Source organism: Manacus vitellinus, unplaced genomic scaffold, assembly GCF_001715985.3.
Source record: "Manacus vitellinus isolate BGI_N305 unplaced genomic scaffold, ASM171598v3 scaffold_4_pilon, whole genome shotgun sequence".
NCBI lineage: Eukaryota > Metazoa > Chordata > Aves > Passeriformes > Pipridae > Manacus > Manacus vitellinus.
The window spans coordinates 9321697-9349145 of NW_021940604.1; the positions used below are offsets into that span (position 1 = coordinate 9321697).

At 41.2% G+C, this 27449-nt stretch overlaps 1 protein-coding gene across 5 annotated transcripts in view; it reads left to right on the forward strand.

The window, feature by feature from the left end:
• The first annotated feature begins 764 nt into the window (after window positions 1-764).
• NHSL1 (NHS like 1) overlaps window positions 765-27449 on the forward strand; it is a 56059-nt gene continuing 29374 nt past the window's right edge. For all 5 annotated transcript variants that reach the window (XM_018078296.3, XM_018078297.3, XM_018078298.3 and 2 more), the window contains exons 1-3: window positions 765-1248; window positions 3537-3689; window positions 19241-19368. In XM_018078296.3, coding sequence (XP_017933785.3) covers window positions 1191-1248; window positions 3537-3689; window positions 19241-19368 — 339 coding nt within the window. In that variant the 5' untranslated portion in view covers window positions 765-1190. The remainder of the gene's footprint in view (window positions 1249-3536; window positions 3690-19240; window positions 19369-27449) is intronic.

Consider the following 27449-nt stretch of genomic DNA (forward strand, 5'->3'; position numbering starts at 1 on the left):
GAGGGGGTTTCCTAAGCTTGCTTTGTGAGGGAAGGCTTGCTTCTTGAGCCTGAACATTGTTCGAAGGGCATGCCCTGCTGAGCACATTCATTTGGTGCTTAGAATTTTCCCTTTAACTTCTGCAAAATTGCAGTTCATTCCTAGGAAGCATGGCTGTAGGCCTCTGTAGAGATACATTTTTTAAGACATGAGGATATAATGTGCATCTCAAAAAGCTGGGCTATTTCATCTCCCTGCACAAATTTCGTTTGATGAATAACAGATCCTCTATTAGCCAGAAATAACTCGATTTTGTTTTCCATGTATTTGGTCTGAGATGACGCTAATAAGAATAAATTAGGAGGTAACTGAATGAAATTCAATATGTAAAATTAGCGGGCTGATGTCCCAGGCAATGACAGTGACTGTGGGGGGAGCAGTGGGCTGGAAAGGGAGGCAATGCAGAACCGACACTCTGTGTTGCAGCCAGCTAAGGCGCGCTCTTGATCCTTAATAAAGTGGGAGCGAGGGGGTGAAAATAAAAAAGGGGGAGGCGGGAGGGGGAGGGAGAAGGAGTTAGATTGGGAGCGGTGGGAAAGCAGGGCGTCCTGATTTGCACGAAAATACGACACACTCATTTGCAACTGGAAGGAGGCCGGGGCTGCCCGGCCCCCCCGCCGCCGGCGGGCACCGGGGAGGTGCGGCGGGAGGAGGGCGGCGGCTGGGAAGGTACCGGCGTCTCCTGCTGCTCCTGCGGCAGAGCCGGCTGGAGCGATGGGAAGCAGTGCAAGCACCTGCCAGCTCGGGACTTTCTGTAGTAGCCGAACTTGGAGAGCGGAGGGAAGAAGGAGAGCAAGAGCAGAGTAACTGCGTGCACGGCAAGAAAGCCCGATATCTGGTCCTGCGCAAACCGTGAATAACAACTGGATTTTTTTTTCTTTCTCCTGTTTTGCTTGTTAAAACTGGCTGTTTTCAGCACGCAAGGTTACATGTGAGGACAAGAATTCAGGTTAAAGAATTGTAAATTATTTCGTCCATCAGAAAGGTCTAGACAGATTTAAAGTGATTTCAGGAAAGAAAGGCGGAGGGGAGAAGCCTGGAGAAGAGAAATTTGATGTGTGGAGTTTGAACAGGATCAATCTGGGAGTCACCTCTCTGCAGCTCCTTTCTACGGGACTTCAAGTCCAGGATCGCAATTCCACACCTTGAAAATGGTGGTTTTCATCAACATAAAGCTTAAATCTCTCATGAAACTTTTCAAGAGAAAGAGTAAGTAGCTGCATGTGCTTCCTATCTTTTCGGGAGGCAGCCCAGTTCTGCAGGAAAGTGTGGTTCCCTTCGGCTTCGCTCCTGCTTCCTGCAACCTCATTTAAGTTTCTCTCTTCTTCGTTGATCATTGTGGAGCGTGTGGAGGCAGCCTTGTGAGGGGCTTTAGGACCTCTGCGTTAGGACACTGTTGCTTTGGAAATGCTTTGTCACGGTGATATTGAAGGAGCCAAAGTTCTCAGTGTGAATTGAGGAAATCGGTGACAAGACAGGGTGTGCCGGTGTCGCGTCAGTCGTGCCCAGGTGTTGGGCTGTGTGTCCTCATGGTTTGTCAGACATCTGTCTCTGCTTGTGCAGATGCCCGTGAGGTATCTACATAAAGCTTGTTCTGAGAAGAAGTTTGTTTTTTAAAGATGTTCTAGTTTCAGAGTGGCTTTCAAAGTCACGATTCTTTATTTAAGTCATGAAGGACAGACAAATCACGCTAGAGGGATTAGTTGGCAAATGTGCACAGCACTTCCGTTGAGTAGTTTTGCTGACCGGTGTTGCTCTCATGAGCAGTAAACCCTAATTTTGGTGTGGCGGGACTGCAGCCAGACGGTGGGCTTGGCGGCTGATGTTTCCCTCCTATTCCTCCTCCAGCCTTACTCTCCTCCCCACCCACCTGCTCAGTCAGGGCATGGTGAGGGTGCCTTTCAGTGACCTGTCACTTTTTCTGTTAGGTCGGGGTGATTGATGCTGTAACCAGGTAGGTGGTGACTTGTCCGGTTGTCGTGATTTAGGTTTGACCTCTGGTTAGCAAGAACAGGAAAAGTGGGCACAGACTGAATGAGCATCTGCCTTGTTGCAGCCAGTATGTCTATGAGAGGGGATGGGATACAGCACCAAGACTCAGAGATGAGGACGCTGAAAGTCTTTAAAAAACTTTTTCGAGGTCTGAAACTAATCTAAAAAATGTGAGGAGAGGTAGATAAGGACCTTCCCACTATCCCAAGTCCTTTTAGGAAAAAGCAGGCGTTGAGCATTAGGCTGTAGATAGGTTTTGAAGTGAGACGCATAGCTTATTTTCTTCAAAAAATGCCAGTTATTTCCATCTGAAATGATCCCAGCAGATGCACAGTGATGTTAAGGAAAGAGTAATTTTTCAGATGTCAGGAGGCTGTTGCCTCTGTTTTGCTTCCCAGTTTTACATATGTCTTCTGCTACCACAGGGGCATCAGACAAACTTCATAAAGTGATGCTACAGGCAGCGCAGCAGCGAAGAAAGTGAAGGGAAGATGCAGAGCTGACAGAGAGGCCCGGGATAGCAGGGCTGCGGCAGCAGGGCAGGTGCTTGGGAGGTAGCACAGCTGTAGCAGCTTTTTCTGCTTTGGAGAGCTAAAAAGCAAGGATGTGTGCAGCATACTGGCTGAAGGCCAGAGGATGCCTGGGGGATCATAAAATATGACCCCCAACTGCCCTTTTTCTGTTTACAGCAGGGTGGAGGGATAAGGCTATTCAACTATAGAAGTTTTTATTGATGATAAACTTGAAACAAAAGGCAGTGGCAGTCTCTCAGGAAGCATAAATGATAAACAAATCTCTGCAATATGTGCTTTGGCTGATTCATTGCTAGACTGTCTGTAGGGAACTTTGAGCTTGAACAAGGTCTGTATTTTATTTTCGTGCGTGTATTGGCTGCGAAGAGGTGGCCAGAGACATCCCTCTTCAGTGCCGTTGTGCTCTGAGCAGTATTTGTCCATGGAGTTGCTTTTGTTCAAATCTGCTTTCCGCTCATGACAAAGGAAGGTAGCTAATCTATTTGCTTCACTGGAATCTTCTTGCCTGGTTTGAGCAAGCATGAGGTCAGACAAGGTTGTTTCCCAATACAAATGAACCCGTTGTAATCTCTCATGACGACTGTCACATTCCCAGGGTCACCTTTGAACAAGAGTAAGCTATTTTGCACTTCACAGAGCAAGCCATGATCAGGGGATGGGAAAACTGATGTCCTTAGTGAAGACTGAGAGGTAGAGGGAGGAAAACAGAGTTGCAAGTTCAGAGTAAATAAAATAGCAAGTGTACACATGGGAAGAGGGAAAACTGTTTCCTGCAGAACATCATTTTAGAGTAGAAATTAGAGGAAGTTTGTTTTATAACTGTTAGGGAAGTGAGGTTCTAGAGAGCGTTTTGGTGGGTCTGCAGTGGCAAACATCATTTTTAGATGATGTGCGGCGAACTTACATGTGGGGTTTCATAATAGAGTTATCTGCAGTAACATTTAATTTTCTTATTATTGTGTCTCTCTGCAGCTGTTTCCAACCTAGATGAAGAGAGTAGATGGTCTGTGCACTATACTGCTCCATGGCACCAGCAGGAAAATGTCTTCCTACCCTCCTCAAGACCACCTTGTGTGGAGGACCTGCACAGACAAGCCAAGCTGAACCTCAAGTCAGTACTGAGAGGTAAGATGCTGCTACTCACACGGACATGTCCTAAAAGGACAGTAGTTTTTGCCACAGTCTTTGCAAACATATCCAAACTGCAGGCTTTGGAAGAAGTTTATTTGTTTTTCTGCCTGCAGCATATCTGGAACATTAGCAGGATTTACCGACTCAAATGTAGGGAATAGGGTAAAAATGCTTTCACTATGAAGGGGCAAGTAAATGTATTACCTGGAAGAGCATCTAGAATGGAAAAGGGGAAAAGCTTGCTTCTTTTGGCCATCTCCATGTTTCCAAAGTGGTACCTTCCATTTCACTACGTCCTGAATTAGTCCATTTATGAAGAACCATATCTGGGGTGTTTCATTTGGAGATTTCTTCTGTTGTTCTAAAGTGTCATTCCCAGGGCTGTGGCTACTTGTGAGAAGTTGGAAAAGGCACAGAGAGCAGAAAAGGGAAATGGGAAACAAGGCGCTTGCAAGGACTCCTCCAGTGGTAAAAGTGGTTTCTTGCAGAAGGGTGCAGCATATTTTTAAAGACCAGTTTTTACCCTTGGTACCTTCATTGGGGATGTACCTATACAATCTGTTATAGGAGCCATTGTGTTGTGTTAATGCAGCCATGAGGACGGAGGCAGGCAGCCAGCGGGGAGGCCTGCAGATCGACTGTCCCTGGGGCAGACAATAAGTTTAAAATAACAGCAGAATGTCCGTGTTCTGGGAAAGGTTAACCTAGATGTTTCTTTACAGATTGCAGAGTTAACCTGATTTTTAAAAGAATATTGTATTTTTTATTTGTTTATCCTGACATTTCTGCTTTTTAGACATGAAGAAAGCTTCATTTTGTATGTCTGAATAGAGAAATGTTCAACCGCCATATTTTATTTCTCTTGCCATTTCCCCAGTTAATTGATTTTCACTGTCTCTTACTGGGTGCTTTTCATTATCATTTGATAGGGGAGTCTTGACAGCCAGTGTTATTGGCTCATGCATGGCTCAGCAGATAGCCTGTGTGCCCTCTATACTTATTATTGGATTAATACATTTGTGCAGCTCCTTAGCCTTGGAACATATACTGTTCACTTGCAGGCACACTTACCAGTTCCTTACAAAATCAAAATATTTGCCTACTTGAGATTAAAAGAATACTGGTTGTGGTTAGCATTTTGTGAACTTTAATCAGTCATACTAATATTTTTTCCACTCTCTGTTTTGGACTGTTAAAAAAAAAACACCAACCCTGCGCAGGCTAAAATTATGCACTGATTTTCTTGAGTTTTATCAGAAATGTATCTACTGCAGATTCATGTTCTATTTAAATACATTTATGTCTGATATATTTGTGTGAAACCAAGTAATATATGTTGCTTTCTCCAGCGTACACAGCTGAAGTTACTTCACTCTGCTGAGATTTTCTCTAGAGCAGCTGCTCATTATAAAAAAGAAGCTATTCAGTATTACTAAAACTTACTAGTTAGCCATTTGTGTTAATAAAACTGCCTTGTGTACATGATGTAGGATTCCTGGGTAGTGAAGTGAATTTCAGCTTTGCACTTTCAGGGTAGTAACTGAGAGAAGCAACTGTGATGATGTCTTTATCAGACCTCATACTGCTGACTTAGTGAATGCAACTGATTTATTTATTTGTTTAACCTCAAGCTCTTTCCTTGAGCCACATTTTTTTCATAAGTGCAGTTTTAAAACAACAACTTTCTGTGGCCTGTAGCTGTCCTAAAAAGCTACAGCATGAATTCAACACTGTTTGCAGTAATTTCATTCTTGCCTATAGGCTCTCTGAGTAGGAAGAGAGGCAGTGCCTAAAGTTTTATCAGTTTTACCTTGCTGCTGCTTCAGCCAGCACTGTGAAATCAGGAAGGTACTGGTGCTTCTGATGGTATTTGGAGAATTGGGTTAAAAGTTCTGTATCCAGAATAGAGTTTCATTCACTGTAAAAGTACTGTTGAAATTGTGACAACTGCTGAAGTGCTACCTGTTGCTTTAGAAAAGACAGAGTTTTCCAAAGCCTTTTGATGGGTAGGACATAAATTCAGTGTTATGTGTTTATAGCGTAGAAGAGCTTGAAGTAAACTAGTGTCAGGAGAAGCACCATTGGGCTAGCATAGAAACTTTGGTTCTGCATTTCTTGGCCTCATGATGAAGCTTGCATTTTGGCATCTCCTCGGTGTTTCATATTCTTCAGTTGAGGTGAACCATAGGGCAGTAGGTGGTGGTGGGGAGTGAATAACATTGGATTAAAGATGCACTGTACTCTGTGCAGAAAGAGTGGGATGAACCCCCTTTGTCTCTGGAAAGCATTTGCACAAACTGGAAGGGAGTAGAACTAAAGGAAAATTAATCTTTTCTTTATAGTAAGTAGGAGATGGAGTAGTGGACATGCACAGCAGTGAAGAAATACTTGGTTTAAGAATAAAAGGTTAGGGTTAGAAATATTGAAATGTATGGTATCCAGCCGGTCTTGAGAGAAATATAAGTACACAGCATGCTTTTTCAGGAAGTAATGTTTTGTTTGGAGGAGGAAAAGATTATTTCATTAATTTTTGTGCAGTTTATTATTTTACTTTGTATATTACATATTGAGGATAAGCATATTATCTGCTTATCACAGTGTGCAAGTGGATGCAGCATATGACAGTAGATGTTGTAGGAGGAGATATTTTAGCTTTTTGTAACTGTGAACTAGCCTTTTACCCTTTGAAATCAAAGGGAAATACTGTGCTTTTCCTTTATGAAGCTACTTTCAAGTAGAGGTGGTGAGATCTTGCACTCATATGTGTTCATAACTGAGGTAAAGCTGTCTATCCTTCTTTAGGCATGCAGATGCTCAGATGCCCTCTGAAGTTTTAAAAAGCAGTATTGTCCAGTAACTGAATTAAAAAATGAAGCACCTGGAAGATGAAAAGTTTGTGATGCACAGTATATCTGTTCTTGAGAACTGAAGTTGCTTTATGTAACCTATATTAAAATTTAAAGTTGTCATTGACTGAAATCAGTGCCTTGATATATCTAACCCAGGCTGTGTTACTTCATTTGAAATTAAAGGTCTCAGTGGCTTAATCTGATGGTTAGGGAAGAAGAACATTTTCAGCTGCACCTCATAGTCATAGTACCATTGCAATATGATTTAAACGTTTATAAAATTATGCAGTTCTTGGGTTGCAGTGATAGATACAGTATTTTTCCTTACTGTTTTGTTTGCATTGGATATAGCAGACTCTCCCTTCCTTTGGGGAAGGAGCCAGGCCCTTGGGGTGCCTGATGAAGCAGATGGGGTGACACGTGCCATCCAAGGTGCATGTTTTCTTACCCTCAGGGCCAAGCTGCTCAAACTGACCTTTCCTGAAAGCCTGTCTTATGTGGCCTCTTCCTAATGTTTTCATGTTCATCTTATTGAAAGTGTTTCTCCACTTACAGATGTTCAAATAGAAACAAAATTATACTGACCATTGAGGAGTCTTGTGTGACTTTGCTTCATGCCACTGTTTCCTCCTAGGACATCATGAAAACAGGAGGTGAAGACAACAGATGGAAAGGAAGAGCTTAGGCTCTGCATGGGGCCAGGATCATCAAATCAGTGCTCTTCCCTTGGACTGTATACTCTGTTCCAAGGCTGAAGGACTGCTTGACTTGTTTAGTCTCACATTGTTCACATCTACGGAGTGGCTGGACCAGCTCCGAGAGTCTGGTGTGGACAATAGCAGAGCTGTGAATTTAATCTTGTTCAGAGTGGCATTGTTTCTTGAGGCAGGCTGTTACCTGTGCTGAAGAGACAAGTGCCACATACTGCAATGTTTCCTGTGGTGTTCTTGGTCCATGAGGCCAAGAGGTTTAGTGAGTGTTCAACCAGCTCCCATCCCTGACACAGTGCATTGACAGATCTGGCCGGTTGCATGGTTGTATTTGAAGAACCACTGTCTGAGGAAGTCCCTGAAGTACAGTGATCTTCAGGTGGGAGTGCAGATACAACAGCTGTAGACTACAGCAGCAACACAAATATTTGGTAATAAAAGTAAATTGAGACTAATCCTCGTTTTCTGAACTGTATTATATTCTTAAATTGACAGTCAATAAGGCATGAAGCATGAAATTGGGAGGAGAGACAGCAGTGTGGTAGCGTTGCTTTGCTTTACTGCTTGGATTGTATCGTAAGTGTGCCTGTTTACCTCCTGGGCAGGTTTGCAACATTAGCAGTTAATTACAGGTATAGGTCCAATATCCTAAGAGGAAAGCCTGAAGTAATCTGGAATGCGTTAGCCTCAGATAATCTTGCAAACTATGATGAAGTGAAGGAACGGCAAAAAAATTCTTACTATGTACCTGAACTATCTTTGTTTCTACATTTTTTGAACTATTCTATATTCTCCCTCAGATGTGGATATAAGTCAGTTGCAGTGATGGGAGCCAGAGCAGGACATATACACTTGAATTTCCAAGGGGCAGTTGTCTTCCAGTTCCTGCAATTAGCAATGTAGAGCACTTTTCCTTTAAAAAAAAAGGGTGTGGAGGGAGTACAGGCTTCGCTGTTGTGTATTGTCGCTTGTTCATGAGCTGGGAGGCAGCATAAAGGGCAGGAATGAAATAGCTGTATTAAAGGGCAAACACAGTGAGACTGAAATGATACCAGGCTGTTAGGAGATAGCCAACTCCTGCAGGGTGTTGTGGACATACTCTCTGCACTGTTCAAGTTGGAGATGAGGGGAGATGTCTTGGCACACACTGCTGGTCACTGCCCAGGCTTTCTGTCCTTTCCAGCAGATAGATAACAAGGTGTCAGATATGTACGCAGGAAGGTGTAGCTGTAAATGGTGGGAACACTCTATATGTTGACTTTCATACCCCTTTTCAGACTATAACTGCTGAAACTTCCTGCACAACTGCCTGTACTTTTTCCTTCCCCCCACCCCCCAGGGTAATTGTGTTGATTCAAGCTGCATACATAATATAGGGCTCATTGTTCCACTGTCTGTGATGATTCATTTATTATCTCATCTTCAGAAGAGCTGGATTTGGCTGACTCTAGCTTCTGTTTAGCTTTGTTGGCCAAATTCAAGGAATGTATTTAAGCAGCAGTGATTGAAACACTTGATTTGTTTTCCAGAAGACATCTGGTTAGCATTGTCAAATAAAACCGGATTTAAGTAGTTAGTCATAAAGCCTCTATTATGTCTTGCTGCAAGACCCTCCAGACAGGTATGTGTCTAGCCTTTGTTTTCTTGGTGCATCTGCCAGATCACTGTTCAGATGAGCAATATTAGGGTCAGCCCTACTAGTCAATAATCCTGCTGAGAAGATTATGGACTTAAAATAATCTTATGTTTCATTAAAGAGCTGCAAAATAGGGGAAACCACTTCATATTAACAGTAGATCTGGTTCAGGTTCAGAGAGATGTCAAGATGTGAAATCCCTACCAACTGGAAACCTTAATGAAGTAAAAGGCCATTAAAGGCTAGGAGTAAACCATATGTTCCTGAAAGGACTTGGAACTGTAAAATCAAAAAATAGAAATTAACTTATTTCCCATTATTTTAATTTCAATTGTCGAGTTACTACCAGAGCTTCTGCCCATGTATCCTGCGTTTTTTTACTGTTACTGAATTAATTCACGGTACATCTGTTTATAGTTTTGGCCAAGTTCCATATTCCAACTGTCCTTTCTAATAAGGAATTCCAAAAAGCAAGTATTCAAATGAAATGAAACAAAATTTGACCAGGAGTCTACACTGCACATGTTTGAAAGCTGGTCTTGTGCTGCAAAACTGAGCTACTTGTAAGCATTTAGGCTCCCTATTTTTAGGTTTAGTTTATATAGTGCAGCACTAAGTGCTAAAAATATAAAGGGTAGTTATATGTAGGTTAATTGCATGGTACACATAAGTGAAAGCAATTCCAGTGAAAGGGTTTAAAGAAGATAAAAATTTGTTTCAATATGATAACAGTGATACTGTTGGGTTTTTTTAAACTAGATGAATGTGTGTTCTTAGGAAGATATACCTGAAAGATTATTGAAGCTCTCTCCATGTCAGATCGACGCCTTTAGTAGAGAGAAAAAATTGGAACTCTTATTATCTGCACTGTTGTTTCAGTGCTAGGTAAAGCAACTTCCATCATAAGGAATATCACTTTCATTTGATTTCCTTTTTACTTTTCTTCCTCCTTGCTCTGTTAGATTAGGATGTTGTATGTGCTTAGCTGCAGCATTTTAGGTAGCTTTACACTTAACATAAAGTGTCCTAGGAGAAAAAAACAATGAAAAATCCTGTCATATTTTTGTATTAGGTGTGTTCAATTGTCTTAAGAAACAACTATTTTAATGCAAGCATCAAACATGCAAAAGGAAGCAAATGCACTGTTAAACTTAAGACATCTTGTCACCACTAAATGCAGTCATATAACACACTTGCAGAAATTCAAATTGAGACAAACGGTGATAATTATTTTGAACACTCCCTAGTGACAGCTTGTTAACAAATACAATTTATCATGGCTGTGGCATTTTAGTGCCATTAGAAAGGTTTTCTGTATTGCTAAATCATGCCGATTACCTGGAGACTTAAAGGTTGAGATTAAATGTATTTGTTTTTTAAAGCTCCAAGAAAAGAGTGTCTGCATTTACTTAACCCTGTTAAAGGTATTTTCACGTGGCAGAGTTCCTTTTAGTTTGAATTCTTCTTAAACACTTGCATCTGATTTAGACATTGAAAATAAATCTAACTGTACTTGCTTCCCCCTACTGTTGCACTTTCATGCCCTATCCTTGTGCTGCTACAAGGATTGGACTTGATGATCTCGGAGGTCCCTTCCAACCCAGCTGATTCTATGATTCTATAATTCTATGATCTATACAGCTGAACCCTGAAGCAGCTTGGAGAATTAGTCTGAAAGAGTGGGCTTACCAGCCTGAGTGAGCCTCCAGTTACCACATCAGGACATGCTTCCCAATGAGAGGGTCAACATCTGTGTGTTGGAGGGGATAGACCTACATAAATACATTTGTTCACTTTCAGTAGTAAGACTTCTTAGAAGTACCCGTTCAACATACTTCTCCATCACAGAGTCCAGCAGCCCTCTGTTAGGGTTACCTTCATCCCTGTTGGAGCCCAAGACATCTTTTTTTCTAGGAAACTGTGGACAGTATCTGTCATTAAAGCTACCTGTGTGGCTGAACTTGGCTACTTATTCAAGAGAGGGAACATACATAGCAGTCTTTTAAAAAGTCTGATAGACCTTTCTTGTTACTCATCAAATAAGAAGGCCTTGAAGTAAACAATGAAGTTTTCCTGGTGAGTTGAAAACTTGCCACCTCATATGGCACTTGTTTGTGGGAGAATGCATTGGGTACCAGTGTTTGCTGTCTCTTGGCTTGTCTTAGGCTTTTCCGTATGTACTGATAAAAGATCTAGAAATACCAATGTAAAAGTGCATTCTGGGCTAAGAGAAGGGAATAATAAGGAAGGTAGCTGGATTGGCAGAGGCTGGTACCAACCAAAGCACCTAGATAAAGCTGTTGAGCAGAAGTTTTTCCAGCTGGGCAGCAACAGTACTACTCTTGAAAATCCTGACCTGTTTAACTAGGAGTCTGAACAAAATGGTGCACTGGATATATCACAGCTGAAGTTCATGAACTTGCTTTGCAGTCAGCATTGGTTACAGTTGAGATGTTACACAGGGGCATCATTGCTGTGGCATTACAACATATTTCAAAGCTTCGATATAGAAAAACTCTCTGTGATAGTCAAGTTCTGCAGATGATACGGGGATTTGTACATTTAAAGGAAATGGAATTTGATCCAAGCTGAGTGAATTTTTGGGAGGAATGTAAAGTGGTAGAGGCAAGCTGTCTGCTGCATATTTAGGTCCAGGGACAAAAATAGTTGCTGCATTGGAATTAAATTGAGTTGCTTTTTTTCCGAGTCATATTTAGCATGAGATAGTTGGGAGAAACAAGTTTGCCTTTGTACAGCTGTGCTTTTATATAGTCTGTTTCATCCACACACAGAGAGCTGTGCTTTCTTAACCCCAGTTTACAAATGAGGGACCCATAAAGAGGCACAGAGTGAAAGATAGTAATTATAGTTAGATTTACTAACCAAAGAGGCCTTTGAACTAGGGTGTCTGTTTTAATTATGGTCCCAGGCATAATGATTCTTAACAAGCTCTTTATCTTGAAAAGTTCCCTCCCTGAAATTTCCTGGTTAACGGCGTAGTCCAGAGTTACCCTGATTTTATCCACATCTTACCACAGTGCTGTGAGCAGGCCGAGAGATAGCTGTGCTCTTCGAAGAGGTCCTAGTTTGGTGTTCAGAGTGTCTTAGTACACACCATCAGACCATATGAATGATCCCCAGAAAAGCATAACTCTTTCTATTACATTTCAGGTGACAAACTTTTTACGTAATGCTTGGAGCACACTATTAGGAAGCTGGAGATTTAGCCTGTGCTTTACCTCATCTATAAACAATTTAAATTCGTATCTAAATGAAAAATATGTTAACTTGCAAAACATTAAGCCACTGTTGAATGAAGATCACCTTAGAAGTAAAGATGTTGACATCCCTCTTACGTTCTCCTGCCCCTCATGAGAAAGATCTATGGCATTGGACCCAGTGCTGGTCATTACTGGTGTGGCGAGGATGAGAATTAAGGCATCTCAAGTTCTTCTTTAGTTGGCTTTATTCTGAGATGCCTCTCTATATAGTCATATGCTGCAGGCAGAGTGTACATGCCTGCTTGGACTCTGAATTTAGGAGGCGCATACATGAAATTTAGATCGTGTCATGTCTGTCTGTAAGATGTGAGTTCTTAACTGGACCTAACTCAAAGTGATTTGCTTGGAGGAAGTAATGCCAAGTCAGAAATCCAGGTCTTCTGACACCCACGCCTGTCTGTCACAAGCCCATGAGGTCTTAGTTGTCTCAACTCAACTGGAAAAACAAATTCAAAATATGTATCAAATAAGTTAAAATGATATGCGGTTATTTGCTGGTGGTGAAAACAATTTCTTTTAAAACCAAAAGCAGTGATATAGTACATACTTTGATTATTAAAGTGCAGTGTAACCTATAAAGTAAGAGGTCATTTTAAAAAGTTTACTTTTATAAGACAGATGTGTATTATATTACAATCTGTCTGGTTTTAGGTGAAATTTTGAAAAGCTACTTGTAAGATGGTGTTTCTAATTGTGACTTAGGGGGGAACATGTTGGTGGGTATTTATAGAAGAAGGAGCTGGCTACATCTTTGAAAAATGAAAAAGATTTCTGACCTCGGGGATTAGAGCAGTTTTCGAGTGATATGTGCAATGAATGGATAAATGTGTTTTAATATACTAATCAACAGATTTATTTCTGTAGTTGACAGTTTAGTTGACTTCTGCAGTTAGTAGCCTCTCTCTAGTACAAAAAAAAGGGGGAGGGGGAAGGAAGAAAAAATAAAAAAGAGAAAGAAATATACAAGTTACAACATGAAAGGCTCTGCCAAGAAGTCACCCTGACTTCAGCTGACATAATTTTTCAAGCATGCAGATGCAGCTGTCAGCTCATTGCTTATCCCTTCTTGCTGACAAGGAGACAGCAAGAGGTGGTGTAAAAATAAGTGAAGTGTGTACTGGTCTTTCCCCTATCTACATCTGTACCCAGGAGTTTCTCTTCTAGCAGTTTTGAGCAGCTCTGCCAGGCAGGCATCATATCTGCTCCGCTGGAAAGCAGCTCCTGGTCTGATTTGCATCTTCTCTTTGGGTTTTAGCAATTAGTCTTGAGTTCTAGGTACTGGTTTTGGATACAGGGAAAATTCGGATGTTTCCAGGGCATTATTTTCTTGGCTTTCGTTGATTGACCCATCCAATGGGATGGGTAGTTACGCCAAGCAAGTTCGAGCTATTTAGATGCCTGAATAACTTTGATGCCAAGTTTCTAAGTTTATACCAGTGAATATCATGGTAGTTTAATTCTTTAACCAGTGCCTTTGCTGGTTACTAATAAATACTTAGAAATGTGGGTTTGGTTTTTTGTATTGAACTCGTTAAAGGTGCTTGTGAGAGCTTAAGGCCTCATCCTGAACAGTCATGTGAGCAGTGTTTGCTTGCACGAGTAATCTCATTAGGGCTAATTTAGTGAGTGATGGCTGCACTTTCAGGCCTGAGGTGTGGAGGACTGGTCCGGGGTGGTTGGAGAAGGCTGTGGCTCTGTGCTGCTGCTGGGGCTACAACTTAGGAGAGGTCACAGATTCTGATGGGGTCTGGCCCTGAAAACCAGCACCTGGAGCCTTTCTCCCTGCAACCAAGTCAGTTTGGGACACCCTGATCCTGGCAAAATAGTAGTTTTATGAAGAAGCTTGTGAAAAATGATACCTAATCTTGCACAGTTCATTTACAATTAAAAAAAATATGGAAAATTTCTGAAAATTACTGAATCCATCACCCTCTGTCCAGTTAGGCTTCTGGTAGGATGATGCATTTTACTTTATATAAGCTTCAAAATACTGCAACCAGTTTTACTGCTAGAAGCTCAACAGGTACAAAATGTTACCAAAGTTGGTTAAAGGAGAGGAAAAGAGCCAATGCATCCGGTCCTCTCCCAGCAAACCCAGCCTTCCATCTGTCCCGGCATAGTACGGCGTGTAGGTCTGACAAGGTAAATGTTAATCCTGCTTTACCATGGTAATACCATGTCAGACGAATTACTGAGGTATCAATGCTGTGCCTTCTGTTCATTCCTGTAATTTATGACTCAAATGACCATGCAAGAATATGGTTTCAAGTTGTTGGAAACGCAGTAAATTGCCTCTGTGTGTGAGACTTGCTACTGTGTATTACTGGCTCAGGGGCAGATTTAATCACATGCAAGTTGTATGTATGAAATAGAGAGGAGATCTGGGCTGAGAGACGTCAGAGGTATTTTCCTACACTTGACCTGACTGTCACAAAGTCCATAAGCTTTTACATGGTTGAGTTATTCACAACAACCCTGAATTCAGTGCCTGTGGCTCAAAACTCTGGTGGAGAATTGCACCTGTCTCAGTTGAGCCCTTGCTCTCAGTGTAGTGCTGCTGGTATCTGCCTGTTCTCCAGCATATTTAGTAGGAGGGAAGAGAGCAGAGATAGGTGATGTACAGCACACATCCCCAACACACTTATCTCTGATGCCAAAATTTAACAAAAGCTGCAGTACTGCAATCCTGAGCAAACACATGAGTGGTTGGGTATATGGCAGACTTGGACATGATGGTATTGGGCACTGACAGCTTTAACACATTTTCTTTGGTTTTGCATCTCATGAACCCTGTTTTAATAACTGTGGAAATGATGAGGGAGCCTTTAAAAGGTTTGTGACTGCATTTCCCACACACTTTCTTCATGCTTAATGGAAACTGCCCTGTGAACATCAAAATTCAACTTTAGGCAACATTTCCTATTCTGGGAAGGGTTTAACTTGTACCACATAAGTGGGAATAAATTAGATTATAATGTAATACAATATAACTATAGTAATTTTTAAGCAACTCTTGTAATACAGAGGAGGCTTTGAAATTTAATGTACCACTAGAATAGAAGAACAAGAACTAGTCTGTGGTGTTAGCTAGCCAGAAAAGCACTTGCAGAGAAGCAGATGATAGGCAGCATCCCTTCACACTCAGCCCCAGAAACAGTTGGGGGATGAAGGGGAGCTGTGGCACTACCCAGCATACCCACCAGTTGAAATTGCTGAGACAGAGACACTTTCTGATCTTCCTGGGAAAATAATCAGTGTTTGTGTGAATAAAACTGGTTCGTCTGGGGCATAATCGTATTATTGCACATTTCAGATCAGACTCATGCGAAATTATGACTTTGAGTTTGACTGCAGCATATACTGCAGATTTGATCTGGCAGGAGCAGGTATTTGTGTCCTGCTCAATGCAGTTGCCTGAGGTTTGCCCTGGCAGTTCTTTGACAGAAATATGGAAAGGCTGTGCATAGTTCTGTATGTTGGATAATGTGGGAAATGGCAGCCCTGCTGCTGAGTGCAATCAAGACTGCGTATATCCCTGATTCAGATGGCACGAATGTAATGTCACATGCTTAAAACTGGAGATTTTTAATAACTGCAACTGGATGGATCCTTCTGTTACCTAGTCATCTTCAGTACAGATGTATCTGAAATAATGTGCGTATGAACTTTTTTGCTTAGTGTATAGTACTCTTCTCTGTTTGGGATTATCAGAATAGAACAATTTACTGCTCCTCTGGGAAGAAGGGAACATATCTGGAGTCTTTCCTAGAGTAAGTATTTCTAGCTTCTTCATTGGTATTTTTTTACAAAAATAAAAACCTTTTATCTGAAAATATGTATCTGTTTGCTTTGAGAAGACCATGTACACCTTTAGTAATAGTAATGAGATGGAGCAGGGGAGCCTCCAGCTAGAACAGTTTTTAAACAGCAGTTGCCACTCAGCTAGTTTGGCAGCAGCAGTAGCTTCAGTTAGATGTAATGTTTGACCTTGTGTTGTGCTTGTGGGCTGTTGCAATGTGAAGTAAAAGATACCTACCCAAAGCCTCTGATGAGGTTTGTTGGCCTTGGGTGCTATCCACAGTGTGTGTTTCCTGCTGTGCTGCAAAATGTACAGTGACAGTACATAAATAGAAAAGCTGTTCTTGGGGACAAATAATCTTTTTGTTGGTGTAGTTCTCCTAGCGGTTTGTAGCTGTAGCAATGTTGCTGCAATAGTTTCTGATGTTATTTTGTGGTGTGGACAAATGGAGGTTGTAAGCTTGATAGGCTTCCAGGTTGTTGTTGTCAGTCTTCTTGAACTTGTGGACGACTTGAGACTTTCAGTGTTGATTTCTTTAAGTTTTTGGAGCTCTTCTAGGCTTCATGAAGTGCACTATTTGTCATCTTCACCTCCTTGGTTAGGAGAATAAATAAGGTCAAACAATTAGTGTCAGAACACACATCTGTTATGCTCCAGAAGAGCCTGTCATCTCCAGAAGGGTCTTGTGACAACTGTGACTCCATGGGAAGCCTTCAGTGGAGCAGGCTCCTAGCAGGACCTATGGACCTGTGGAGAGAGGAGCAGGTTTCCTGGTAGGTGTGGTGACCCTATGGGGAACCCATGCTGGAGCAGGCTGTTCCTATATAACTGAACCCTGTGGAAAGGGACCCCTGCTGGAGCAGTTCTTAAAGAACTGTAGCCTCTGGGAAGGACTCACATTGGATAGTTCTTGGAGGATTGTCTCCTGTGGGAGGGACCTCATGCTGGTCCTCCCTGGGGAGGAAGCAGCAGCAGTAATATGTGATAAACTGACCATAACCCCCATACCCCATCTGCCTGTATTGCTGAGCAGGGAGGAGGTAGAGAACCGGAAATAAGGTTAAGCCTGGGAAGGAGGGAGAGGTGGGTGGAACGTGTTTTTTAGGATTTGCTTTACTTCTCATTATCCTTCTCTGATTTTGATTGGTAATAAATTCAGTTACTTCCCCTAAGTCAAGTCTGTTTTGCCTGTGATTGTAACTGGTGAGTGATCTTTCCCTGTCCTTATCTCAACTCATGAGCCTTTCATTATATTTTCTCTTGCCTGTCCAGCTCTCTCCAGAGGAAGAGAGTGATAGAGCAGCTTTGGTGGGCACCTGGCATTTAGCCCAGGTCAAACCACCATGGGTTTTGGGGCATGCCATGATGCCTGATATGAGAAAGTCACAGGAGTGGCCAGCCAGGACTTTAAGCCTTAGCCCAAATATGAGAGGAAAAAGTAACCGCATCCTTACACACCCCTTAGGTTGTATTCATGTTTGTTTGTGGTGATTAATGACTGATCTGAAGTTGCAGCGTCTAAGTTGACAATTTAGCATGTTAACCCATGCTATAAGTTGATACAAGTCTTTGGGCTGTCTTATTCTGCCACAGCCCACATATCCCTGTTAATTTGTAGCTCAAACCAGCAAGCAACCCATCAGAGTGCTCGCATCTGTGAGTGTTATGTGCTGGATCTGGCTGCACCTAGTACCAGATTTGGAAGGGTGGTGGGGGAATTTGTTTTACTGTGGTTGCTGACAGTCATTTTTCACCCTCCTGAAGTACAGCAGCAGTTTGTCAGATGCGCAGTTGTCAGCATGCTCGCACATGTGGAAAAGGTAAAAACAGGGTTACTAACCCTCTGTTCCTGAGATGTAGCAATTGATTTGGATCTCAAAACCCAGCACCACCACCCTTGGTCCTTGAACTGAGAGAGAAGCGACAGGTTCACACCATACTGCCCTTTTTGACCCCTGATACACAGGCAAGGATGTATGTCTGGTGCTGATGGAAATGGCCAGTTGTCAAATGGTCAGCTTGCCTTCTCAGTGTGCCTGGGCAATACAGGGGAGTCCACACTGATTAAATCCTTGTAGAGCTGTGGTTGCCGTAGGTCAGTTAACCCATCAGCATGGAGTCCTCCAGACCTCAGTCTCAGAAGCATCTGAACAAAAAAAGAGGACGTGTACACTGGAGTTGCAGCTTGTAACTCGACTTAACCATTTGCCAGGCAAAAGCCTCTCTAAAACCTTGACCACCATAAAAGCATTGCATGTTTTCCATTTTAAGGCATATTCAAAAGATCAAGATAAGCAGACAGATGATATAATCACAGAAAGTCTTTCTCCAGCAAGAGATGTTAAAAGTGCTTTGTGTTGTGATAATGCCAGTGTATTGTGCAGAAATTTCCGTTCCTTAGACAGAAATATACCAAATATTTAATTTTGTTCTTGCATTCCTCATCTTTCAACAGATTTTAGTATCTGTCTTTAGAAATGTAAAGCTAACAGTTTGACTGGTCTGATGAATTTGGTTGCCTCATCTTGAACATTTAATTTTTCCTTCTGCTCTGGCGTCTGTTATTCTTTAGCACAATCACACTGAATATCAATTAGGAGGCAGGAAGATGATTGTGGAAAACTTGGTGAGGGAGATGAGATGCTGACTGGGATTTTGGCTATTGTGAATGGGGATGCATGTTTGCTCTGAATTAATTCTGAACTTTGGAAACTCTTTGTATTAAACTATATGTGCTGTGCAGCAACATGAGATTTTGAGATCCCTGTAATTTGCGTTCCTCTCTTCAAAGTCACAGTAAGTGGTCGCTTCCACGAACAGGAAGGCAAGTGGTCAGTGCCAAAGTTATTTAGCAGATGGTGCTTGAGTAGCAAGCAACATCATTTGAAGTGTAAGGCATATAAGAGATGTCTACCGGCCTGGCAAATGAGACCCCTGGTGTTACTCACATGCTTCCATCTCCCATCCTGCAAGATGCTGCCATCTGTCAAGACACTGAGCCAGGCCTCACTTAAATAAATAAATCTATTTCCCCCTTTTTTCCAGAGCACTTGCCATTGCCTGGGTTAATACGCTACATGTGGGCTTACGTATATAATACATGTGATGGAGGCGGAAATATAGATACAAATATGAAAAATGCACCTTTGGGTTCTGTTACTTGGGTCAGACAATGCTAAAGCATGGTAAAAATCTTCAGAAAAGTATTCAATATTTAAGTGGCTTTGTACACCAAGCATAAACAGTAATGACTCTCTTTCTTTTTGGCAGAGTGTGACAAGCTGCGGCGGGATGGCTACCGGAGCTCACAGTATTACTCTCAGGGCCCCACCTTCTCCTCGTCCTCCAGTGCAATCTGTGGAAGTTACCAGGATGATTATGAAGAAATTGAACAAAAGGTAACGGGGGGGGGGGCAAAGTGCTGGAAAAAATACTTGCCTGGTACAGTTTAATTGCCTACAATAATACTTTTCAAATAAGGCAGGATTTTTAGAAGATCGTGAAGATGTTTATTCCTTTGAATTACAGTGATATTAGGTCACCTGACTTCCAGGGTCTCTTAAAAATCCCAGTTATTCCCATGCATTGATACAAAGTTCCCAGTCGCAGGTTCAGGATGTGAAAGCAGGAAGGAGTTTGGTGATGTTCTGGAGGGAAGACCCTAGCAAGGGTAGTTGTTAAGTGTTTACATTCAAGTAGCAGGCAGAACTGTTCACCAACCATCAGCATAACCAAATGGTAACTTGGATAGGTGCACACTTTGAATTGCTAATACAGGCAATTATACACTTAGATAGAGCCTTTGTCCTAGTGCATCACAACTTTTGCTAAAGGCATCCAGAAAGATTGCCCACTAAGTTGGGTCAGCTTTCTTTCAGTTTACTTCATGATTTTCGGTTTATATTCCCACATCTCAACTCCTAGAGTGCTTAGCTTAGAATCTAGAAAGAAATGAAACAAATAAAGAGAAGGGACAGTTAAGCACAAGTCCTAAGGAAGTTGTGAAGACATATTGCTATATACATCAATTTATACACATTTCAATTACAGAACTAGTTGAGTAAGTTGAGTTAGTGTTCTAAAGAAGAGAAATTCTACTCCCCTGTCCTTACTTTACCCTCTTGTGCCTGTGGGCTCTGAAGGAGAAGCTGACTTTGGTGTTGTGGTATAGGACATTACTGCTTGGTGGAGAGCAAGATGCACTGGAACCTGGCTGTCCAAAACTGAAATGCTGGAGCTCCTGGGATTTTCAAGATAGATATTCTAGAATAGTTTGCCAGAAACTACTGTTGCTTAGAGAATGGGAGGATATCCGTGGTTGTAACACAGTCTAATTTTTTTGAGTTGTTACTAAACCGTATGTGCCTCTGTAGTATGGACCAAATAACTCTCTCAGCAAAACGTGCAGACCCTGAAAACGCACTTTAAAGGGTACAGTTTTTTCAGTTCTGTCCTCTATGGCTTTTAATCACATAATAAAAGGTGTTGTGGAATATGTACAGTCTCTCATTCAGGTGATGATTGCATTTATCTGGGTATTGGCAGGTAATGTTAGAGCATCTTGTTTAGCTGTTCGTGGTATGTACTGGCAGTGAGCCGAGAATGTAAAGCACGTTCATACTGTGGAATGCATTATAATGATAATTTGCAAAACTTTGCTGAAATCAGTAGAATTTCCACTGGGGAAAGTATTAACACATTGTTTGTTGCTATTAATGTACTGCACATATATGCATGTATATATGTCATTGACTGGTTTTGGCCAGTGCTGTGCAGCAGACAACCATCTGCACATGTAAAACTAATGCAACATTTAAAAAATATAAATACACTTTTCTTTGACAATTTGAATGAAAGCATATAAGCATGCATGAGGACTCTTGGAGACTAAAAGCTGTCATCCTTTTCATGGTTAAGCGTTTTTTGAGTGTTAATGTGTTAGTAACAATTTCTGTGCATTCTGGAAAAAAATAATCCAACTAGTATGCTTCAAGGGTAGGATAGCACTTCCATTTCAATTTGAAATAGGTTCCTTTAAATATTTTTAGTTGAAAGGATGATTCAGAGCTGTGGAGAAAGATAGCTGCCAAACTGACTGTCTTGACTGTTACTGATTATCTCAGAACCTTAACCCTGCCACTCTTACTTGCAGCTCAGAAAGATATTAATTCCTTGTAAACTGTAGCATGATTCTCCATTCATGTTGTATAACTCAGTGTTTTGTGGAGTCCTTTGACCAGTATCTTTGTTTAATTGGCGCTTTTTTTCTTGTTTTTGTAACAGCAAAAGGTCTACTCTTTTTTTAAACGAACGTTTACCACAACAGATTTCTGAACTTGAATTATTATCCTCCTGGTAAAGTGCCAGTAATTCTAATAAGTCTTACGCCTTGCTCGAGTCATATTTCAGCTGTCAGGAGAGTTCTTCAGTAACAGTGTGGAACTGGGGTCACCAAAAATCCTGTGATTCAAAATGTGAACTCCTCACCACTAGATGAAAGCTTTGTAGCTTTATTGTCTATTCAAAGCCGAAAAGCCAACATTTAAATTCTGTGCATGCAGCACTTAATAGTTGAAATTTGAGAACAGCAGAATAATGATGGGTTGATGAATAGCTATTTACTGTTAGGAAACTTACTTCTTAGTTGATATAATTGCCAACTTGTAGAAAAAACAATGTGTTACTGCATGGTGGCTTCAGAAAGGAAACCATCTTTCCCTACTTTTTTTAATCTGTTTCTAAAAAAAACCCCATAGCCAGATATTCTGCTTGTCTGTCTACACCAGAGACAATATGAAGCCATGTCTAGGTGATATGAGAGGAGACCTCAATCCATAAGCATTCTCAGGTTTTGTGGAGGTGGATGTCTGTCAGCAGAGGGTAATAGTCATGCCACAAAGCACATTGGTTCAGTGTGAGTCTTAGAAAATGTCTAAGGTAAGCAGAACATTTGCTTTTCTAAGGGAAAACCAATAGGGAGAAGCAGGTCCTACTCAAAAATGAGCAAACAGAATTAGAGAACACAGAAAGTTGGAGTATCTGAATGGTAATTGATATAACATTAAGTTCTTGAAACTACCCTTTTACTTTTAATGTTGATTCTAGATTAATGGAGCACAGGCCAAGTTTCACTGTAGTACTGATTCTAATTGAGTTTGTTGGTGATTAAATTGGTTTACCTGGATTTTACATCTGAGTGCTGTGACCAGTCTCCTCCTTTCTCATCTCATACCACTGTTGGTTACACAGCTTGGGAGCTATTCCTGTCCTTCAGTACTGCTCTGTTTTAACAGTGTAAAAGATATATTGAAATGTCGCTTTCAAACTCTAGTTCTCCTTATGTTCTGAAATGTATACATTGTGTATGTTAACAGTATTTATCTTTTGTGTGTTTTTTTTCTTATTCTTTTATCTTTCCCTTTTTACCACTCATTCTCTTTATTTCTTTTTGTCTCACTCAACAGTCTAGTCTGTTAGACTGCATCTCTCAGTCTTGCATTAGCGCCTGCTGTAACTTGGTTCCCTGGAACAACAAGGTACCTTGCCCATGAGTGGGACCATCCAGCTGCCATATCTGCAGCTTGATGTTTCTTGTAGTGTTTAGTATATATGCAGTCTTACTCTGCTCTTAGCCTTCAGTCATTACCTGCTTCTTTTTTCTGCTTAAAAAAAAGGCAATTAAAAAAGTCAGCTGCTCAACAGAAGAGTGCCATGCCAGGTTTGTTTCCTTTATTTTTGTCTCTACTCCCTTTTGTCTGCAGAACAGTATCCTGTATTTACTTGCTTTGCTGAATTTTTTATTCCCTTTTTGTCTATTAACATTTGCCTCCTTTGAAACTGTGTTTTATTTAATTGGCTGCGTCATTGGTTTTTAATTAGCCAAGGAAAAACTCTACTAGTTTGGAGGAATGTATTTTTCTTAGTTGACGAATGTGAGCTAAAGAGTACCTGCTCCCAGGAATGCAGTATATTGTCTTTATTCTATCCATGAAAATGTTTGTGTGCCAAAAACTCACGGTATTTTTTCCTAGGTCCTGTCATTTGGCTTACGAACTTTGCCTTGATACAGTCTGTTACACTTTGGGTGAAAAAAATATTTATTTTGCTTATTCATGGGGGAACAAAGTATATTTTTGCCACTCTGCTCAGCTAATCTGTTATAAAACTCTGCAATATCTGCAAGAGACTGTTTAGTATATTAAGTGAAAACAACTAATTCAGTGCTAACTGCATTAGACTTGAGGAGGTCTAATCCAAAACTTTGCTTGGTGTGAAGAGGAGCTAAAGCAGTTGGGTGCTTCAGTTTTGGAGGTGGGAATGCCCAGGAGCCCTGAGGCTTGGGTCTAGCAGAGCTGAAGATACCTCTGGGTGGTGGTGATGGTGTCCTCAGCTGTCCTTCCTGTCCCTCTGCTGCAGTTGCATGGCGTTGCTCTTGTAAGCAACACATGTATTTTATACCATTTGCAAGGGTTTTCTTTTAAATGCTACTCAGTTTACTGAGTTGGGACAGCAGCTTGTAATGCATGAAATGCCAAAGCTTAAGGAAATGAGTACAGAAAATCTTTGAACAAAGAAAAGGGGGTAATTCTTCACTCATCACATGCTCACACTGTGCAGCTGCTGCAGGAATTGTGGATGCTGAAAGTTTACATGGATTTAGAAAGCAAGTGGGTACATTCTTGGAGGGGGAGGACTCCATCCTCTGATTTAAATTTCACCTGTATATCATTGATTAGTCGTTATTTTAAGGCAGATACTAGATAGGCTTTTAGAGCTCCAAACAGTACAGCTGTTCTTACAGTTTTTATCCTGTTGCAACAGAGTAGAGGAAGAAGAAAGGAACATTTCTGCGGTTACGGTGATAACTTGCTTGATAGTCAGTGATTTCTGCTGACAAAAGAATTCCTTCCTTACTGAGACAGTGATGGTTATGAAATGAAGGATTTAGTAGGATAGCGAAGTTGGCTAGTACAACTGAAGATCTGTGTGTAGAAGTACTAGAATGGAATATTCTATGAAAACTGGGGGAACCAGGCTGGTGACCTTGGGCTAGAGGACACAAAATAGAGCAAGACATGACTAATTCATGTTAAGTGTAAATTCATGTAAATATATAACCATAACATATATAACACTGTGTTTCGTAACACAGTGTGAAATCCCATGTTTTGAATTAGGCACGTGAAGTGCCATTCTCAGTTGACCAGGTTTGGGTCTTGGGTTTCTTTTCCCTGTTATTGTTTGTCCTGATCCCTTTGCATTGAGAAAATGGCGCATGAAGCCATCAAACCTAGTAAAACAGTGGAGCAGAAATAGGATGTTGACAAACATAATAGACAGCTGAAATGGTATGGCTGCTCTCTCCAACACTGATTTTTTTCTCTATTTTGTTTTTATGAGAAATTATGATTTTATAAACAGTTGTAGTAGACAGGAGAGTAAATGACATGACTAAAAGTTTGAAGTCCCTTTGCTGAAAAGTAGAATTTGTACGGATTGAATTTTCCTCTTGGAGGTCCCATCTTTTTTCAAAGAGTATAGTATAAGCCCTTGGAATATAAAAAATATTTAGAATAAACAGATTATTTAGGCAGAGATACATAGCATAAACTGATTTGTCATCTGGGACCTCTCAAGTAGCATGAATGTGCTGAGATAGTGAAACTCTTTTGTTGTATCTTGGCAGCTGAGTTGGCTGGGGGACAGTATATCAACAAGGCGTTGGAGAGGCTCTGGCTTATTGAGCCATATAGCTTGTCTATAGGATGTTTATAGGCCATTTTTCTCCTGGATTCTAATTTTAACTCCCATTTGAAAGTTCATGCTTTTTCCCCTCTAATGCATATTCGTGGACAATCCTAAACATCCACTGGTCAGATTATGTGACCAATACATCTGTTCTAGAACAAGCAGCAGTCACAAGTATTGAGGCCATGTTGCTGAGAACACAGCTGCTCTGGGCAGAGCACGTCTCCAGGATGAAGGACCACCACCTCCCTAAGATCTTGCTTTATGGTGAACTTGCCACCGGCTGCCGCAAGAGAGGAGCCCCGAAGAGAAGATACAAGGACTCCCTGAAACAACATCTCAACCTCAGCCATATTGATCACCATAAGTGGTCTACTCTGGCCTCCAATCGGGAGGTCTGGAGACACACCACCTATAACGCAGCTGTCTCCTTTGAGAACACACACAGGATGACTCTCGAGGAGAAAAGACAAGGCAGAAAGAATCGTGTCTTGCAGAATATACCACCTAAGGAGTCTTTCTGCTGTGCCTTTTGCAACTGGACATGTCTATCTCGTATTGGCCTCATAAACCAGCAGCATGCTTGTAACAAACGTGGGTAGAACCTTCCTAAATCTTCGTTTGCGAAACCTAGCCATGATGATGATGGCATATTTGTGGAAACACTGCAGGGTCCAAGAATGCTGCTTACACCCCCCACCTTTCCTTTTTACCATGTCCATGAAAAAGAATGAATTTCAACAAATTTTCCTGCAGAGATGAGTGTAACAACACCTGTAGCACAGAAATTTGGCCATTTAAGTCAAACAGTAAGTTACCGTGAGTCAGAGATGCTTTAAAAATGGGACAGGTACTTTCTGTTCTATTATGAACATAGAATTTATGATCAGCTTTGCTAAGCAGATACATATTCTCAAGGTACTGCCTAATTCTACTTCTGGTGTAACAGACCTTACTTGAGGAGACATTCCTGTGACACAGCAGTAGTTCATCTTCCAGCAAACTTCTGGGCTGTAAATCTGGAAATGTTTGCCAAAAATATGTGAAACCCTGGGATTTTCCCTGTAGATTTTCATCCTAATTATAGAGGTAAATAATTTCTGTCTGAAGAAAGCTGAAAGATGAGCTGCTGCTTTCTTCTGTGTGCGGTAAAGCTGTGTATGCCTTTGTCATGCCTATACTACTATCACTTGAGAGTATTTTGGAAGAAGGGACGTAAGCAGAGACAGTCATGTTTCTTCAGGATCCATGGAAAACCTACCTATAATTCAAACATGAACACTTATTCCTACACCCAAAAACACCTCCAACCCTTTTATTGAATTATTTTGTAAAAGCGCACATCTCTGTCCTATGGCAGAAGGTCATTCTCGCTGACACACTGCTTTGAACTCAACTACACAATTGGCAGAAGGTCATTCTCACACACTGGTTTGAACTCAGCTACGCAACTGGGTTTTCAGTTCCTTCTCATTGGTTATTTACTCACTGGTTGGTTTCATTTCTGTCCGTCTTATACCATCTATCTCCAGTTTTCTCAACTTTTAATTCTGCAAAATTTGTGATTGATGTTACGCGTTTCTTTGGATAGTTAGTATTCCCTTGTAGTAGGTGCTTCACTTCTTCAGTTTTTCTATCTTTTCATATACCGTAACAAGAAAAAGGTCTTCTATTTGTCTTGGGTAATTTCCTTGAAAAGGAAAGGTGGCTTTGTAGCCGGTGTCTCTGCCACTTGACATACTGGAGTAACCCCTTGTGACTGCTGTATGTTAGCTGAGACCTGGCACTGCACTACAATTTGAAGGTGACAGATACTGATGCTGATGGTATCAACCAAGCAGAGTATTTGAAGGTCACTGGAGCTCATTCTGACCGCAGACAAACTGCAAAACCAGGCTGGAGGTGTCTCCCTTGGTGCTCCAGTTCAGGTGGAAAAAAGCTCATTGCAGAACAAGGAAAGCAGTATTTCTTTACCTCAACCCCTGATTACTCTGCTGTGACACTGGGCTGGCACCCCTTTGCCACATTCCTTACAAACCCTTTTGCATGCTTTTTTTCTCTCTCTCTCTCTCAGTTTTTAAACCTATCTGTGGGAAAGCATGACCTGGAGGCAGCTTTCTCTTTTGCAATGGTGTTTCTATCCCAAATTGCTTAAGTTAATAAAGGTCTTTATGAGTTTGAGTGATTTGAGGTGGGAAAGCCCTTGTGTTTGTGTGTCAGTACATCCATGTGCGCCTACACCATGTACTTGTATAAACAGTCTAGGTATGCACACTCATAAGAAGATAAACATTCACATCCTATTGTAAAGAAATGGGTTTTAGAGCCTTTTAGAAACAGTGGAGGCCTGAAAAAATACTGATGTCCTTTAAGAGGGTTGCATTGATAAAATTGCTGGGTCTTCCACAGGGCTGAGCCCTTACCTACACAGCAGCATCTATCCCATCCACAGCCTCTCTGATAAAGAAATTCAAGTCTGCTAGAAATGGATTATTTCTTTGAAGAAAAGCTCCCATATTTTGAAGTGTGGTTCCAAAAGACAGGATGACATTAGTAATAATTTCATTGCCTACAATGTTTTTTTTTAGTATTGCCTGAAGAGCTTTTACTTCTCCATTCTTTTACTTTTTGCCTGCAAGTTGCTATTATTTTTATTTTCCATTAAGTGAAATGTTCAACCCTGTCCTAAAGGATGTAGAGTCAAAGCATAATAGAATAAATAAATGGTTAT